Here is a 16041-nt window from a genome sequence, read left to right on the forward strand (position 1 = left end):
GAAAAAGTACTTGACTTGAGCGTCGGAAGACCTGTGTCGGGGATTTTTTCCCTGGTTTATAGTCTCTAACATTCAGTGTGCTTGTCTGAGTGTGTGCAGAGCCTAAGCAGAGTCGACTTAATCATTGTCGTCCGTCATCCCCATGTGGGGGTCCTCTTTCCTGGGCACATACGCTAGGGGTGTCCCAATCGCCTATCCGGTAACACCAATGACATCTCATCCGACCTTCGTCTGACTCAGATTCCGGACAGGATCAATTACCTTTGAGCCTCTCCTTGCTTGCGGTGGAAAGGGAAGAATCCGGTTGCGTTGCAAAGAGAAAAGGAAAGAAGGGTTGGGAGATGGAAGAAACCTAGCGATGATAGAGGGATAGAGGAAAGAAAACGAACCAAGAAGAGGTGGGAGAGGGAAGGAAATGATCGGATGGAAGGAAAAGTTTAGATTAATATATTTATAATATAATGACATTTATAAAATATGTTACTATAGGAAGTGTAATATGATAATTTTTATAAAAAAAATAATCAATGGTAAAGAGTGTCATTGACCTTTGTTTGAGTATAATTTCTTTGTTTCACTGTTCTATTGAATCATTAATTTCTTCTCTCAACCATTGCTATTTTCTAGTCTAAGAATCAACAATTTTATGGCTGTTGAGACAGCCAGTCATCAGGGCCAATGAATCTGTTGTCAGTGAAGTGAGAAAGTTGTTCTCCAGAAAGTTTCTTTAACCAACTTACTCTTCTTGACTTAGATGAGCCTGGTCCCGTGCAACCTTCTTCTACATAAGTTGTCTTGCTCCTGAGAAACAAAAAGAAGCCGATAAATTCATTCCTAGATAAAAATTGAACAATAGTGTCATTTATTATATCAAACATCAAGTAAGAATTTCTTACTGATCTGAGGAACCCCATGCTGCCCAACCCTCGGGTACAATATTGGCCGGCATGTATGTCTTGTAGAAAACCACAGTGGACCATTCGTTCCATGGTCTTCCGAGGTAGGTCTTGCCCGAGGCGCGAATGGTGCAAAACTTGAACACGAACCCGGTTGGACTACTTTTGTTCGACTTAGAATTGGCAGTCAGCCAACCTGATCCGATCGAATTTAGAACACAACTCTGCATGTAACATGATACAAATCTGATGTAGTGTCGACTTGATTAGCTCAACCTACAACAACTTTTCAGTTGTTGGTTGTTAAGAGGTGAATTACCTTATACATGGATTGTGCAGAGCCAAAAATAAAATCGACAGCACCTTCGATCCAACAATCGCTAAAAAAGTGTCGGCCAAGGTAATCGCACAAGGTGTCTTGGTAGCCAATGAAAGAACACCTGTAGAAGGAGTTCCTATCTCCCCCTACTAGAGCTGCCTCTGCTACTTGATAAGGTCCACCACTCGGTTGCTTAAATGAATTCTGTAAAGAAAGAGATGAAGTTTACATTATTACCATGAATAGTTTTGTGTTATGAAATTTGCCCAAAATTTGTATTGAAGTTTACATTTATATTGGCTACCATATAAATGTGACATTTATACTCAAAATGTGTATTATTGAACTAATTGTGCAATTGGACTAGTTAATCAATACTCCCCCTGTGATTAGATGCAATGGAATTTAATCCAAGACATATAACTTGATTTGATAATTAGGAGACTGCATTTTTAGTTTTTTTTTTGTTGAAGTTCAACCAATTAGTTTGTCTTAGTTATTTCTGATTATAAGTCCAATTCGATCAAGCCACTCTCTAGTTTGACCTAATTTACTGAGATTTATACAGAATTCTCACCACAAATGCAATATCGCGAGCAACAAAATCATTGGCAAATACCCTGAAGGTCGCACAATTCATGGTATCTCCACGATCATTCCACTCTATTCTAGTCTTGCTAACACCTTCACCTTGGAGCACAATAAATGACTTTTTCATTGGTATGTTAACCTTTTCCCTATAAGATATCAAAAATAAAGTATATCAACTACACTACGATATAAATTTCGATAAACTTATAAGCATTTTTTAAAAGAAAAAGAAGTGACATATTTATGCACAAAATTGAAGAGGAGTTTAGATGGAAGCCCCTTCTGTTCTCTAGCCTATATATCACCTATGCAAAGTTGAGAGTAATTGTTCTCAACTTCTAATTGGTCAATAACAAGAATTAATTACTGTCATATTGGCCTTCATACTAGTTTTGTCTATAAATATAGACCATATAATTCCTTTAGTGGCATAAAGCACACAAGTAAATGCAGTTAATTACAAGTCTATGCTGGAGACTAATTAATGGCAATGCTTTAACATCTAATTAAAGTAATTCTTATAATGTCATTTATGCATATAGAGAAATGATACTTAAAGAAAAAAAAATCTTAGTAAAAAGTTCAAGATCCACCATTTTCATTTTTTATGGGTCCATCACTTGATGTGTCTATCCTTGAATTTTTCTTTAAGATTCTATTTATCATTTTTCATGCATATAATACATAAGGGTTTAGAAAACTAACATACGAAAGGAAGATGGTCGAGAAGTCTGCACACTTATTTTACTTAGATGAATAGCAAGGAAAGAAGAGGAAGCAAAAAGCATATCGATTTATACTCTATGTTCAACAGTTCAAGAGTATCTATCACACTCCGTCGGTGTGATTCCCGCACACAGAAGTTACCCTGACAATATAATAAAAGAGACTTAGAAAAAATAAGGAATTCAATAGAGAGGAGAGGAGAGTATGTGGGACACGTGGAGAGATTTCGTGAGCGCGTGGCAAGGAAGGGAAAAATAAAGGAGGACAGAAAAGAAGAAAGAAAGGGGGAAAAATTCAATAGGAAACAATACCTGTAAATCCCTTGGTTAACATGAATTTGAATCCATTTTTTATTGCCGTCAGGAATTGAATTAATGGCAGCTTGAATCGACTTGAAGTTTCCATGTCCTTTCTGATCAACAACGATGGTTTTTGTAATTGAAGCAGCTCCATCTGTGCATACACAAGAACTCAGAATCAACAGAAATGAGAACAATATGAAATACATGATGAAGATACGAGGTATGGAAAGATTCTATGGCATGCATATATAGAATTTTTGGTTGAGATTTCAATTTTTATAATAATTTTAGTTTATGGAAAGTATAATGTATATAAAAATTACAGAACATTCATTTTCAGTTTGAATAAATATTATTTCTATTTTCTTTCCTTATGTACATTAATCGAAATTAATTATTCCATTTATATATCGAAAAAAAAGGATTCACTTTTTATATCATTATTTTATTTTATTTTATTTCCTTATCTTTGGCAGTAAAAGAGGTCTAATTAAGGATCTTCTTAAATATTTAAATTATTACATGAATTTAAAGATATTATCATTGTTATTATTAAATAAATAAAAATTTATTTAATAATAACAATGATATATATATATATATATATATATATATATATATATATATATATATATATATATATATATATATATATATATATATATATACCAAGGAGGGAGAAGATGAGGCGCTGGATAGGTGACTTTGTTGTTGATCGTGAGAAAACTCTAAGTTGGAAGAAGATGTGTTGGGGTTCAATCAAACTCTCACATTGAAAAGATTTAGTAAAGATCATGAGGTTAAAAGGATGCATGATATCTCCATTAGTATGAGACCTTTTGGGGTGAGCCCAAGAGCAAAGCCATGAGGGCTTAGGCCCAAAGTGGATAATATCATACCATTGTGGAGATATATGTGTTGGTGCGGTTAGCACTAACGATTTAACCCAGGTTTTGATGAATGACAAATCAGGTTAAATTAGTCTGTTGTTGTCTGACACTTTGATAAAGTGTGCAGGAGAAGTCCAGACAGGTCGACGGGCCGACCAGATGTCTGGCACGAAGTCCAGCTAGGTCGACGGGCTGACCGGACGCTTGGCGAGAAGTCCGGCTAGGTCGACGGGCTGACCGGATAGCTGGCGAGAAGCCCAGATCGAAGTCCAGACGGGTCGACGGGCTGACGGGCTGACCGGACGTCTGGCAGGTAAGTGAGGTAAGTCACTGGAGGGGAGTGACTGTGAGGACGCGTTCCCGGGAAGGGGACATTAGGCGTCGATCCGGCTTAGATCCATTTCGGATTTCTAAGTCGAGATCGTGACTAGATTCCGGTCTCGGAAAGACGGAATCTAAGTCATACTCTTGTTGTTAATTTTTATTACTTAGCGTATCTATAAAAATGTGCTTACAATCTGTGCTGCAGGGTTTTTATTTGCCTCGGACTAACACTGTTTTGCAGGTAGGAAACAGTGAGGGTCCGGGCGCCCGGGATGGTTCTGGGCGCCCGGAAGTCCGGGCGCCTGGAAGGTATCCAGGCGCCCGGAGGCAAGTTTTATCCCCAGGACGACGTTGATGTTGGGGATCGGACGGCCGGCTTGAAGGGGGGTTGGATAGACGGCGCCCCCAAATACTCGCTTCTCCTACGATGTTAGCTTGCGCAGCGGAAATACAAAACAAACAAGCTAAACTAAAGACAAGAATAAGAAAGAGCAAACAAACCAACACACGCCGATTTACGTGGTTCGGAGATAAAGCTCCTACTCCACGGCTGTCCGTAAGGTGGACGATCCCTCAATCCGTCGGTGGATTAATCCCCGGAAACTCCGGCTAGCACAATCCTCCTTGTCGGTGGAGAAACCTCACCACAACTCTCACAAGAACTCTTGGATTGCTAGGGCACTAGTTGACTACTAATTAGAGGTTACCCACCACTAATTTCGTCAACTCAAACCAAGCTCCCAAGCTTTGGTTTTATAGGCCACGGGTTGGAAAACCCCGCCTACCAGTCGACTGCTAAAACATGCAGTCGACTGCCCTCTGTGGAAATTCGACCGTTACATCCCAACGGCTCGATTCCACACATTCTGTTCCCTGCCAGTCGACTGCCCCAGTCGACTGCACCAGTCGACTGCTAAAACATGCAGTCGACTGCTACAGTACTGCTACAGTAGCACTACAGTACTGCTACAGTAGCGCTACAGTACTGCTACAGTAAACCCCTAAAACTAGGATTTTACTCTGAGTACAATCTCTCGTGCACTCGTACCCTCACCCTTATGACTCACTTGATTCTTCCTTTGCAGCTTTGACCTTTTGCCTTCAAGCCTACTTCCTTTGGCTCTCGTCCCTCGGATGCATTCAAGCCCGCGGCTCGTACCCAATGCCATCCTTCGCGTATGCCTCGAAGTCGCTTCCCTCGGCCCTTGTCCTCGCTGCCTTGTCCACGGTCCCTCGGATGCTCCATCCTTCACCGGACCCGAAGCCATCAACCTGAGTCATATGTGTATCCTGCAAACCTGCACAACTCAAATACACATATCAAATACAAGGGTGAACCTAACTTAAACCCTTTGCCCAAACACCAAAACACATGGTCCCGCGGACCATTGGGATTGCTCCAACAATCTCCCCCTTTTTGGTGTTTGGCAATACGTTTAAGTTAGGGAAAACATATAGCAAATAAACATGCTAAAACAAATGGACTTACGTTGCCAAGGTTACACACTTGGACTTATACCGCCGAATGGACTTACGTTGCCAAGGCTACACACTTGGCAACCGCCGAATGGTCTTACGATGCCAAGGCTACACACTTGGACTTACAACGCCGAATGGACTTACGATGCCAAGGCTACACACTTGGACTTACAACGCCGAATGGACTTACGATGCCAAGGCTACACACTTGGACTTACAACGCCGAATGGACTTACGTTGCCAAGGCTACACACTTGGCAACCGCCGAAACAATGCATAGGGCTTTTTAAGAACCTATCCCAAGGCTCCCCCTACACCTAAGCTCCTATTGAGCTAGGATTTTCCACATAAGGCTTTTGAAGGACCTATCCCAAGGCTCCCCCTTTACCTAAGCTCTCCATTGAGCTAGGATTTTTACAACGGGCTTTTTAAGAACCTATCCCAAGGCTCCCCCTACACAAAGGTACTTTCAGGTTTTCCTAACTAAACCTTACTTCTCCCCCTTTGCCTAACATCCAAAAAGTTCTCCAACAATATCCCAATTATTGAAAACTTGTCATCCAAATGACCCTAAACTCATGTATGTATCACCCATGGATCGCATACATCTATATGAGCTGACCCGGTCAAAATCTAGTGCTGAAAACACTTTCAGACTGGTATCAGTCGACTGCAAGAAGTACCAGTCGACTGCCCCCATGAAAACGAGCTTACAGAGACATTCTGTGCTCGTGAACAGTGTTACCAGTCGACTGGTAACTGTACCAGTCGACTGGTACACTATTCATGAAAAAATCAGCCTTTTCTGGCCAACTTCAGAAATGCGCCAGACCACAGACCTCCAAAATTTTGTGGAGAGGTCTATTAAATCAATATCTACTTGGGAAAACTATATATAAAAATATATCTATCACCAATCCCAAGATTGACACAAAATACAAAACTAGCTAAAAAGTTCAATTGAACCTTGACCTAAAGTCCTAGTTTTGGCTTCCTCTTGATGTATTTGCCCATACCAACCCACAATGCATCCCTAGCATTGGTTTATATGGCATCTATACTTCCAAAACTAATTATCATGCAATATGACCCCAATTGTCATATTTCTTGCATGAAACATAAACCATGTGTGCCAATTCCCTAGGTTTGAGACTCAAGTCCGTCTCTAAACCACTTGGCACACTCCATGGCTCCTCTAGACCCCCAAGTAGAACCCACCTGAGATCCATTGGCCATGGGTCCCAAATTGACTCTTTGAGCTCCCCCTAGAGCTCTTAGCCTTAGCCACCTCCCTAGGTGACTTTTCCACAATGGCTAGGCCACATCGATCCACCCCCGGTGACACTTGGCCTACAAACGTAACTTTCTTAACCTTGGACACCTTGTCCTTGGTTAATTTCTTCTTACCATTAAATGGTTTTCCCTTGCCATTTATTGGCTTCTCCTTGCTATAGTCATATGCAACCCTAGCATAAGACTTTCCCTTAGCCTTGGAGACCTCTCCCTTGCCATGATCATTTGCCACCCTAGCACATGATCTCTCATTAGCCTTAGAGGAACTAGATCGGTATCCCAAGCCCGATCTATCATTGTTGGGTCTTTGGTTACCCAACATCATCCTTAATTCCTTAGATCCAATATTAAATCTCTTAAGGAATTGTTCCAACTTATCAAGCTTTCCCCTTAAAGCTTGATTCTCCTTCTCTAGGTTTCTAACCCTAGAGTTAATTTGTCCAAATTGGACATTCCTAGACCTACCCTTCCTAGGCATGTGTCTCCCCTTCTTGGGATTAATGCCTTGGGTCTCCCTAGGTCTATTGTTTCTAGATTTTTCATGCATAGATTTCCTAGGGTTTTGATCTACATTAACCCTATTCCTATCATGATATTTAAATCCAAAATTTTGCATGGGTATATAATGATTAACATTATTTTTCCTAACATGCATGGAAGAATTTAAATTTGACTTCAAATTTAAATTAGGGTTTACCTTACCCTTTACCTTTGGAGCTCCCCCTTGACATGAGCCTCCATTCTTCCTCCACTTCTTTTCCCACATCCTTAAATGCCCCAACCTTTTGAGCTCTCTCTTCCTTGGGCATTTGGTGTGGTAGTGCCCTATTTCACCACAAGTGAAGCATCTAATGTGCTTCTTCTCGTTCTTCTTCCTACAACTCAAATTAGATTCAAAATGAATTGAATTGAGTTTAGGAGTTACCTCTTTCTTACCCAAAGGACATCTACTCTTGTAGTGTCCCTTCTTATTACACCCGAAGCAAATTATGTGGTCCTTTGACTTCACTTCGGTGGAGGTGCTTGCTAGATTGACCACTTCCAAGACCTCTTCTTCTTCTTCACTTGCCTTGGAATTTTCTTCAATTCTTGAGGATGTAGATAATGCCTCATCTTCATTTTCCTCCTCCTCAACTTGAGCAATTAAACCCATCTCCTTGGGTTCTTCTTCTTTTGATGTTGAATTGCTCTCCACATCCGATTGGTCCTTCTTCTCCTCTTGGACCACTTCATCACTTTCTTCGGATTTTTCATCTTCTTGTGTAGGCAAAAATTCCTCCCATGGTAATTTCTTCACTTTGCTCCACAATTCATGGGCATTCTCATATTTACCTACACCACTTATCACATTAGGAGGCAATAAATCAATTAAAATTGCTATTACCTTTGAGTTTGCCTCCGATCGTGAGGTTTGCTCCTCCGTCCAATGTCGTGTTCGGAGCTTCTTTTCTTTCTTGTTCTTTGGGACTTTGAATGACTCCTTTACCACCATCATGGTGTCCCAATCCGTGTTGAAGAAGACTTCCATCTTCATCATCCAAAATGTGATGTCCACAAGGCTTCCTCCTTCAAACTTTGGAGGGACAATCAACCCGGCCATCTTCTTATGCGTTGCTCTTCTCGGTGGTTAGTCCGATGAAGTGCGCCCTTGCTCTGATACCACTTGTTGGGGATCGGACGGCCGGCTTGAAGGGGGGTTGGATAGACGGCGCCCCCAAATACTCGCTTCTCCTACGATGTTAGCTTGCGCAGCGGAAATACAAAACAAACAAGCTAAACTAAAGACAAGAATAAGAAAGAGCAAACAAACCAACACACGCCGATTTACGTGGTTCGGAGATAAAGCTCCTACTCCACGGCTGTCCGTAAGGTGGACGATCCCTCAATCCGTCGGTGGATTAATCCCCGGAAACTCCGGCTAGCACAATCCTCCTTGTCGGTGGAGAAACCTCACCACAACTCTCACAAGAACTCTTGGATTGCTAGGGCACTAGTTGACTACTAATTAGAGGTTACCCACCACTAATTTCGTCAACTCAAACCAAGCTCCCAAGCTTTGGTTTTATAGGCCACGGGTTGGAAAACCCCGCCTACCAGTCGACTGCTAAAACATGCAGTCGACTGCCCTCTGTGGAAATTCGACCGTTACATCCCAACGGCTCGATTCCACACATTCTGTTCGCTGCCAGTCGACTGCTAAAACATGCAGTCGACCGCTACTGCTACAGTAGCACTGCAGTACTGACAGTAGCGCTACAGTACTGCTACAGTAAAACCCTAAAAACTAGGATTTTACTCCGAGTACAATCTCTCGTGCACTCGTACCCTCACCCTTATGACTCACTTGATTCTTCCTTTGCAGCTTTGACCTTTTGCCTTCAAGCCTACTTCCTTTGGCTCTCGTCCCTCGGATGCATTCAAGCCCGCGGCTCGTCCCCAATGCCATCCTTCGCGTATGCCTCGAAGTCGCTTCCCTCGGCCCTTGTCCTCGCTGCCTTGTCCACGGTCCCTCGGATGCTCCATCCTTCACCGGACCCGAAGCCATCAACCTGAGTCATATGTGTATCCTGCAAACCTGCACAACTCAAATACACATATCAAATACAAGGGTGAACCTAACTTAAACCCTTTGCCCAAACACCAAAACACATGGTCCCGCGGACCATTGGGATTGCTCCAACAGTTGACACTTGGAGCATGCTGGTTGGGAGTGTTACGTCACATTCCAGGCGCCCGGAAGGGATCCAGGCGCCCGGAGCAGCATATAAAAGAAGCCCCAGGCAGGAGCTTCAACATATCTGTGTTCTGAGAACTCTGAGTTCAATCACTCTGCTACTCTGCGCTCCAACGACGTTCACAAAGCTCCGACGACTCACTCCGGTTTTCTTTTAATTCATTATTTGTCGGTATAGCTTTGTTTTTCTTTCATTAGCAATATTTGTACGTAAATTGTAATTATCTGAATTGCTAGTGAATTGCCCAACGAAAGTACTCAAGGAGTACGGGCCTTCGAGTAGGAGTCGTCACAGGCTCCGAACGAAGTAAAAATCAACCGTGTTCATCTCTTTACTTCCTTACTTTTCCGCTGCGTTTTAACTCGAGATTTTCGAATCGATATTCACCCCCCCTCTATTGAATCTAACGGTCTTACAAGTGGTATCAGAGCTAGGTTCCGCTCTGATTTGGTGCAACCACCAAACAGATAGGGGGTGAAATTTTTTTTTTTTTAAAAAAAACTGATATTATTATCTTTTTGGAAGATTTTTTTTGCATTTAAAATCTAAATTGGTGCAACACCAACTTAGAGTTTCTGTTTCTCCCGCACTGCTAATCCAAGACGAAGTCTTGGGATATTTTTCCAGTTAATTTCGTGTGTGTAGGTTATGATGTCTCAACAAGAAGGCTTCAGCACAGTACGCCCTCCTCTATTCAACGGGGATGACTTTTCGTACTGGAAGAGGAGAATGGAGGTCTACATGAAGACAAACTACGACCAATGGATGAGCGTCACAAGGGCTTACAAAATTCCAGTAGACAACTCCGGGAACATACTAGACCCTGAAGACTGGACAAATGATGTGAAGAAAAAGGCATCAATTGAAAACAAAGCCATCAATACTCTACACTGCGGACTAACATGAGAAGAACTGAACCGGGTCGGACCGCATCAAAACGCTAAGGAGCTTTGGGATAAACTGATCGAGCTGCACGAAGGAACAAGCGACGCGAAGGTAACAAAGAGAGATTTGCTGTTAAATAAAATTTTTAATATAAAAATGCAGGAAGGAGAAACGGCAAGTCAGCTCCACGCGAGGGTCAAAGATATCCTCAACGGTCTCCACGCGATAGGCCACCAAATGGAGAACCGAGACTTAATCAGGTACGCGTTAAATGCTTTTCCGCGAAACAATTTGTGGGCATCAATCGTAGATGCCTACAAAATTTCAAAAAATTTATCTAAATTAAAATTGGATGAACTCTTTTGTGAATTAGAACTTCATGAGCAAACTAACGCCGGGGTCGAGAAAGGTGTAGCTTTATTTGCAGGTTCCTCTAAAGAAAAGAAGAACAAGCCCGAATCTCAAGAAGATTCCGATCAAGACTCTGAAGACGAAGAACACCTGGTGAACCTGGTAAGGAAAATGTTCACCAGGAAAAAGAGAAGCTTCAGCAAACAGGATCTTCAGAAGATCAGTTCGCCAGCCGACTCAAGAAATGTCACATGTTTCGGATGTAACAAAAAGGGGCACTACAAGAACGAATGCCCAAGATTGAAACTTGACAAACCAAAGTCAACAAAGAAGAAAGCCCTCAAAGCAACATGGGACGATTCCTCCTCAGACGAATCGGAAGGAGAAAAGCACCAAAGTCACCTCGCGCTGATGGCTCGCGAAGCTGAAACGGAAGACGAATCAGAGGAATCGGAAGACGGGTCCGAACTCGAATCGAGCCACGAGTCCGTACTCGTTTCTGAAGGTTCCAAAGAGGTATACCTAAACTTAAATCGTAAATTCTTTAGAATTATCTCGTGTTTGAATAAAAAATTAGTTAAATTGGAAAATAAAAGTAAATCACTTCTTGAGGAAAATCAAAACCTCAAAGAACAATTAAAAAATTCGAATCCAACTCAAGATCGAACACTTGAGGAGGAGAATTTATCATTAAAAAATGAACTTAATAAGTTAAAGGAAATGTTGGAAAAATTCACAACAAGATTTAAAAATTTAGATTTAATTCTAAATAACCAAAAGACATGCTATAATAAAACCGGACTTGGATATAAGTCAAACTCAAACAAAACCTTTAAATCATTATTAACCCAACACAAAGCAACTAAACAAGCTTGGGTCCCGAAAGCGTGCTTAACCACGCAAGTAGGACTTAATCAATTCTATATACCTAAAGAAAAAATACATTATATAAATAAACCAAACCAAAATCCAAAATACAAACCTAAATCAAATTCAAAATCTAAACAGTTTAAGAAACAACAAAATTATCACCAAGTTAACTATAACTATAAAAAGAATCGACACAAGCCTAAAATTAAAACTTAAATTAATGGCCAATAATTCAGGGGGAGGCTCCAGAATAGCTGGCATACCCGACAGGGTAACCCAAAACTAACAAACCCGGCAGGGCAATTAGAATTAGAGACCAAGTTTAACTTGAATCATGGTATTGGTGAAATTTTTGGATGATAGTACGTTAGGGAAACTTGGGCATCGCATGTCTAGAAAGATATGGTTTCGATCTGGTGCATTTGGCCAAGTGGAACTGACCGAAGCTACCCTTAAACGAATCCTAACCAGTTAGACCAAGATTTAGTACTAAGTTCCGTGGATAGGACTATTCGGAAAACCTCGAAAGGTTGGTTACTTCTAATGATGTCCTTGTGACTCACCAAGCTTAGAAGTTTATCCGAAGAATGCCTATTTGTGGAAACCAAAGCTAAGTCTGAATCTAACACAAGTTAAACCAAAAGTCTGTAATCAAACCAATTTCATCTCACAAAATCATAGGATTCCCTGATTGATAATATAGTTCGGGTGAGATGAATAAGGCTTTAAAAATTAATTTCAAAATTTTAATTTTAATTTAAAAATTAATTTCAAAATTTTAATTTTAACTTAAAAAATTAATTTCAAAATTTTAATTTTAACTTAAAAATTAATTTCAAAATTTTAATTTTAACTTAAAAATTAATTTCAAAATTTTAATTTTAACTTAAAAATTAATTTCAAAATTTTAATTTTAACTTAAAAATTAATTTCAAAATTTTAATTTTAACTTTAAAAATTAATTTCAAAATTTTAATTTTAACTTAAAAATTAATTTCAAAATTTTAATTTTAACTTAAAAATTAATTTCAAAATTTTAATTTTAACTTAAAAATTAATTTCAAAATTTTAATTTTAACTTAAAAATTAATTTCAAAATTTTAATTTTAATTTAAAAATTAATTTCAAAATTTTAATTTTAACTTAAAAATTAAATTTCAAAATTTTAATTTTAACTTAAAAATTGATTTCAAAATTTTAATTGTAACTTAAAAATTAATTTCAAAATTTTAATTTTAACTTAAAAATTAATTTCAAAATTTTAATTTTAACTTAAAAATTAACTTCAAAATTTTAATTTTAACTTAAAAATTAATTTCAAAATTTTAATTTTAACTTAAAAATTAATTTCAAAATTTTAATTTTAACTTAAAAATTAATTTCAAAATTTTAATTTTAACTTAAAAAATTAATTTCAAAATTTTAATTTTAACTTAAAAATTAATTTCAAAATTTTTAGTTTTAACTTTAAAAATTAATTTCAAATTTTTTTTTAAAAATTAATTTCAATATTTTAATTTTAACTTAAAAATTAATTTCAAAATTTGTAATTTTAATTTAAAAATTTCAAAATTTTAATTTTAAACTTAATTTCAAAATTTTATTCAAACTTTTCTATCTTAATAGACTAGGATCTTTCAAAAATACTTTCAAAATTGATTTCACCAACTTATAGGCTAAACTTGTTTGTTTTCAAACTTTCCATTTTTTAGACTTTCGAAAACAGTTTTGGCCTTAGACTAGTTGTACATCCTTAGAAAACATGTACCCATTGGACTAGTTTTTTGAGCATCTCACCAACACCTTAGGTTCACCTTGCTTGTGTTTGATAAACATAGAAAGGGGTGAGATGCATAGGCCAACTGTCTGGACTTAAGATGCTTATTTCAGTGCATCAGCATAAGTCTGGACGTTAAATACAACTCAGATATTAATCAGATTAAGCTCATCAATCAAGTCAAACACTGACTGCTTATAATCAACTTAATCTGACTAACCAAGTGAAAACTGCTATTTTCTGATAGTTAGTTAGTAACTAATTGGTTAGACAGCTATGTAAATTTGAGTATCAAATTCAGGAGGATTAACTAAAGCATTTTTTTAAATTTATTTTGAAAATTCTACTCCAATTACTTTGAAAATCTTATATTAAAAATTCTTAGCAAATATTTTCAAAAGCTTTGTCTTAGATATCAGGTTCAGGGGGAGAAATTAATTAAAAGTTTGGAAGTTTAAAAATTCCCACCTAATTTTTAAAATTGATTTTCAATTAAAAATTATTACATTTAAATTTAGTCAGTTTTGTAACATATGCTTGAAAATTAAACTTTCCAAACTTAGCAAATTTATTTTGGCTAAAATTTTACTTGCATTTGAAAATTAAAAAATGTTGCTTTGTTTTGAAAATATCAAAATTGAAAACTAAATTCAACTTAGTGTTTGAAAATTAGAATTTACCTTTTGAAAAGTAAATGTTACTTAAAATCTAATTTGAAAAACCTGATTTGAAAAATTTTACACTTTTGAAAAGTTAAACTTGATTAACTTTAAACTTATACTTTTCAAAATTCAACTTGACTCCCCCAAGGCAACTTAACTATCTTTTAATTTGGGCTTAAAGATTACAATTTTATCAGTATCTTTGAATTTTGAATCAAACGTAGATATTTTCCATAATAAGCTGTTTCTTAAATTAATAACTTTCTACAGTAACTCCACACTATGCTTGTTTACTCTTGCTTATTTTTTTGATGAATGCCAAAGGGGGAGAGTTAGGTGGTTAAGTTAGCTAAACCAGAATTGAAAATACAAACTAACTTAAAAACCCTTTAAATGCTTGTTTTTTCTTGCATATGTTTTCACTAACTTAACCAGGTTGTCATTCCATCAAAATTGTTGGTGCGGTTAGCACTAACGATTTAACCCAGGTTTTGATGAATGACAAATCAGGTTAAGTTAGTCTGTTGTTGTCTAACATTTTGATAAAGTGTGCAGGAGAAGTCCAGACAGGTCGACGGGCCGACCAGATGTCTGGCACGAAGTCCAGCTAGGTCGACGGGATGGATTGGTGGCGAGAAGTCCAAGCGGTCGACGGGCTGACCGGATGCGTGGCGACCGTGGTCGACGGGCTGACCGGACGGCAAGAAGTCCAGACGGTCGACGGGCTGACCGCGTCAGCGGTAAGTGAGGTAAGTCACTGGAGGAGGTGAGGACATGTCCCGTTCGAAGGGACATTAGGCGTCGATCCGACTTAGATCCATTTCGGATCTCTAAGTCGAGATCGTGACTAGATTCCGGTCTCGGAAAGACGGAATCTAAGTCATACTCTTGTTGTTAATTTTTATTACTTAGCGTATCTATAAAAATGTGCTTACAATCTGTGCTGCAGGGTTTTTATTTGCCTCGGACTAACACTGTTTTGCAGGTAGGAAACAGTGAGGGTCCGGGCGCCCGGGATGGTTCTGGGCGCCCGGAAGTCCGGGCGCCTGGAAGGTATCCAGGCGCCCGGAGGCAAGTTTTATCCCCAGGACGACGTTGACACTTGGAGCATGCTGGTTGGGAGTGTTACGTCACATTCCAGGCGCCCGGAAGGGATCCAGGCGCCCGGAGCAGCATATAAAAGAAGCCCCAGGCAGGAGCTTCAACATATCTGTTTTCTGAGAACTCTGAGTTCAATCACTCTGCTACTCTGCGCTCCAACGACGTTCACAAAGCTCCGACGACTCACTCCGGTTTTCTTTTAATTCATTATTTGTCGGTATAGCTTTGTTTTTCTTTCATTAGCAATATTTGTACGTAAATTGTAATTATCCGAATTGCTAGTGAATTGCCCAACGAAAGTACTCAAGGAGTACGGGCCTTCGAGTAGGAGTCGTCACAGGCTCCGAACGAAGTAAAAATCAACCGTGTTCATCTCTTTACTTCCTTACTTTTCCGCCGCGTTTTAACTCGAGATTTTCGAATAGATATTCACCCCCCTCTATCGAATCTAACGGTCTTACAATATGGATATCAGAGCTACAGGTTTTAATGGATTTCTTCAACATGTCGAGAACAACTTCTGTGAAGTTTGATATGGTGAAGTTTGACGGAACCGGAAACTTTGGATTATGACAAAGAAGAGTCAAGGGCTTGTTGGTGCAACAAGGTATGGTGATGGTACTAGGAGAAAGAAAATCGGAAAGCATGGAGAGATCATATTGACTTCAGGCGAAGGCAGTCAGTACATGTCAAAGTCATTGACAAACAAGTTGTATCTTAAACAGAAATTATTCGGGCTAAAGATGACAGAAGAAACCGATCTGAGCTAACACATCAACGTATTCAACCAGATTGTAAGTGATCTGAAGCGGGTTGATGTGAAGATTGAAGACGAAGATA

At 38.9% G+C, this 16041-nt stretch overlaps 1 protein-coding gene across 1 annotated transcript; it reads right to left on the bottom strand.

Annotated features, from left to right (window-relative positions):
- Positions 1-644: 644 nt before the first annotated feature.
- LOC122042856 (probable pectinesterase 55) lies at positions 645-3164 on the bottom strand. Its single transcript, XM_042603204.1, has 6 exons — positions 3158-3164; positions 2844-2985; positions 1793-1952; positions 1216-1419; positions 897-1120; positions 645-801 (listed from the first exon to the last, which is right to left on the bottom strand). Exons 1-6 carry the CDS (start codon positions 3162-3164, stop codon positions 645-647), a joined length of 894 nt encoding a protein of 297 aa, XP_042459138.1.
- Between the last annotated feature and the right edge of the window lie 12877 nt (positions 3165-16041).

This window comes from Zingiber officinale, chromosome 1B, assembly GCF_018446385.1.
Source record: "Zingiber officinale cultivar Zhangliang chromosome 1B, Zo_v1.1, whole genome shotgun sequence".
In the NCBI taxonomy this organism is placed as follows: Eukaryota; Viridiplantae; Streptophyta; class Magnoliopsida; order Zingiberales; family Zingiberaceae; genus Zingiber; species Zingiber officinale.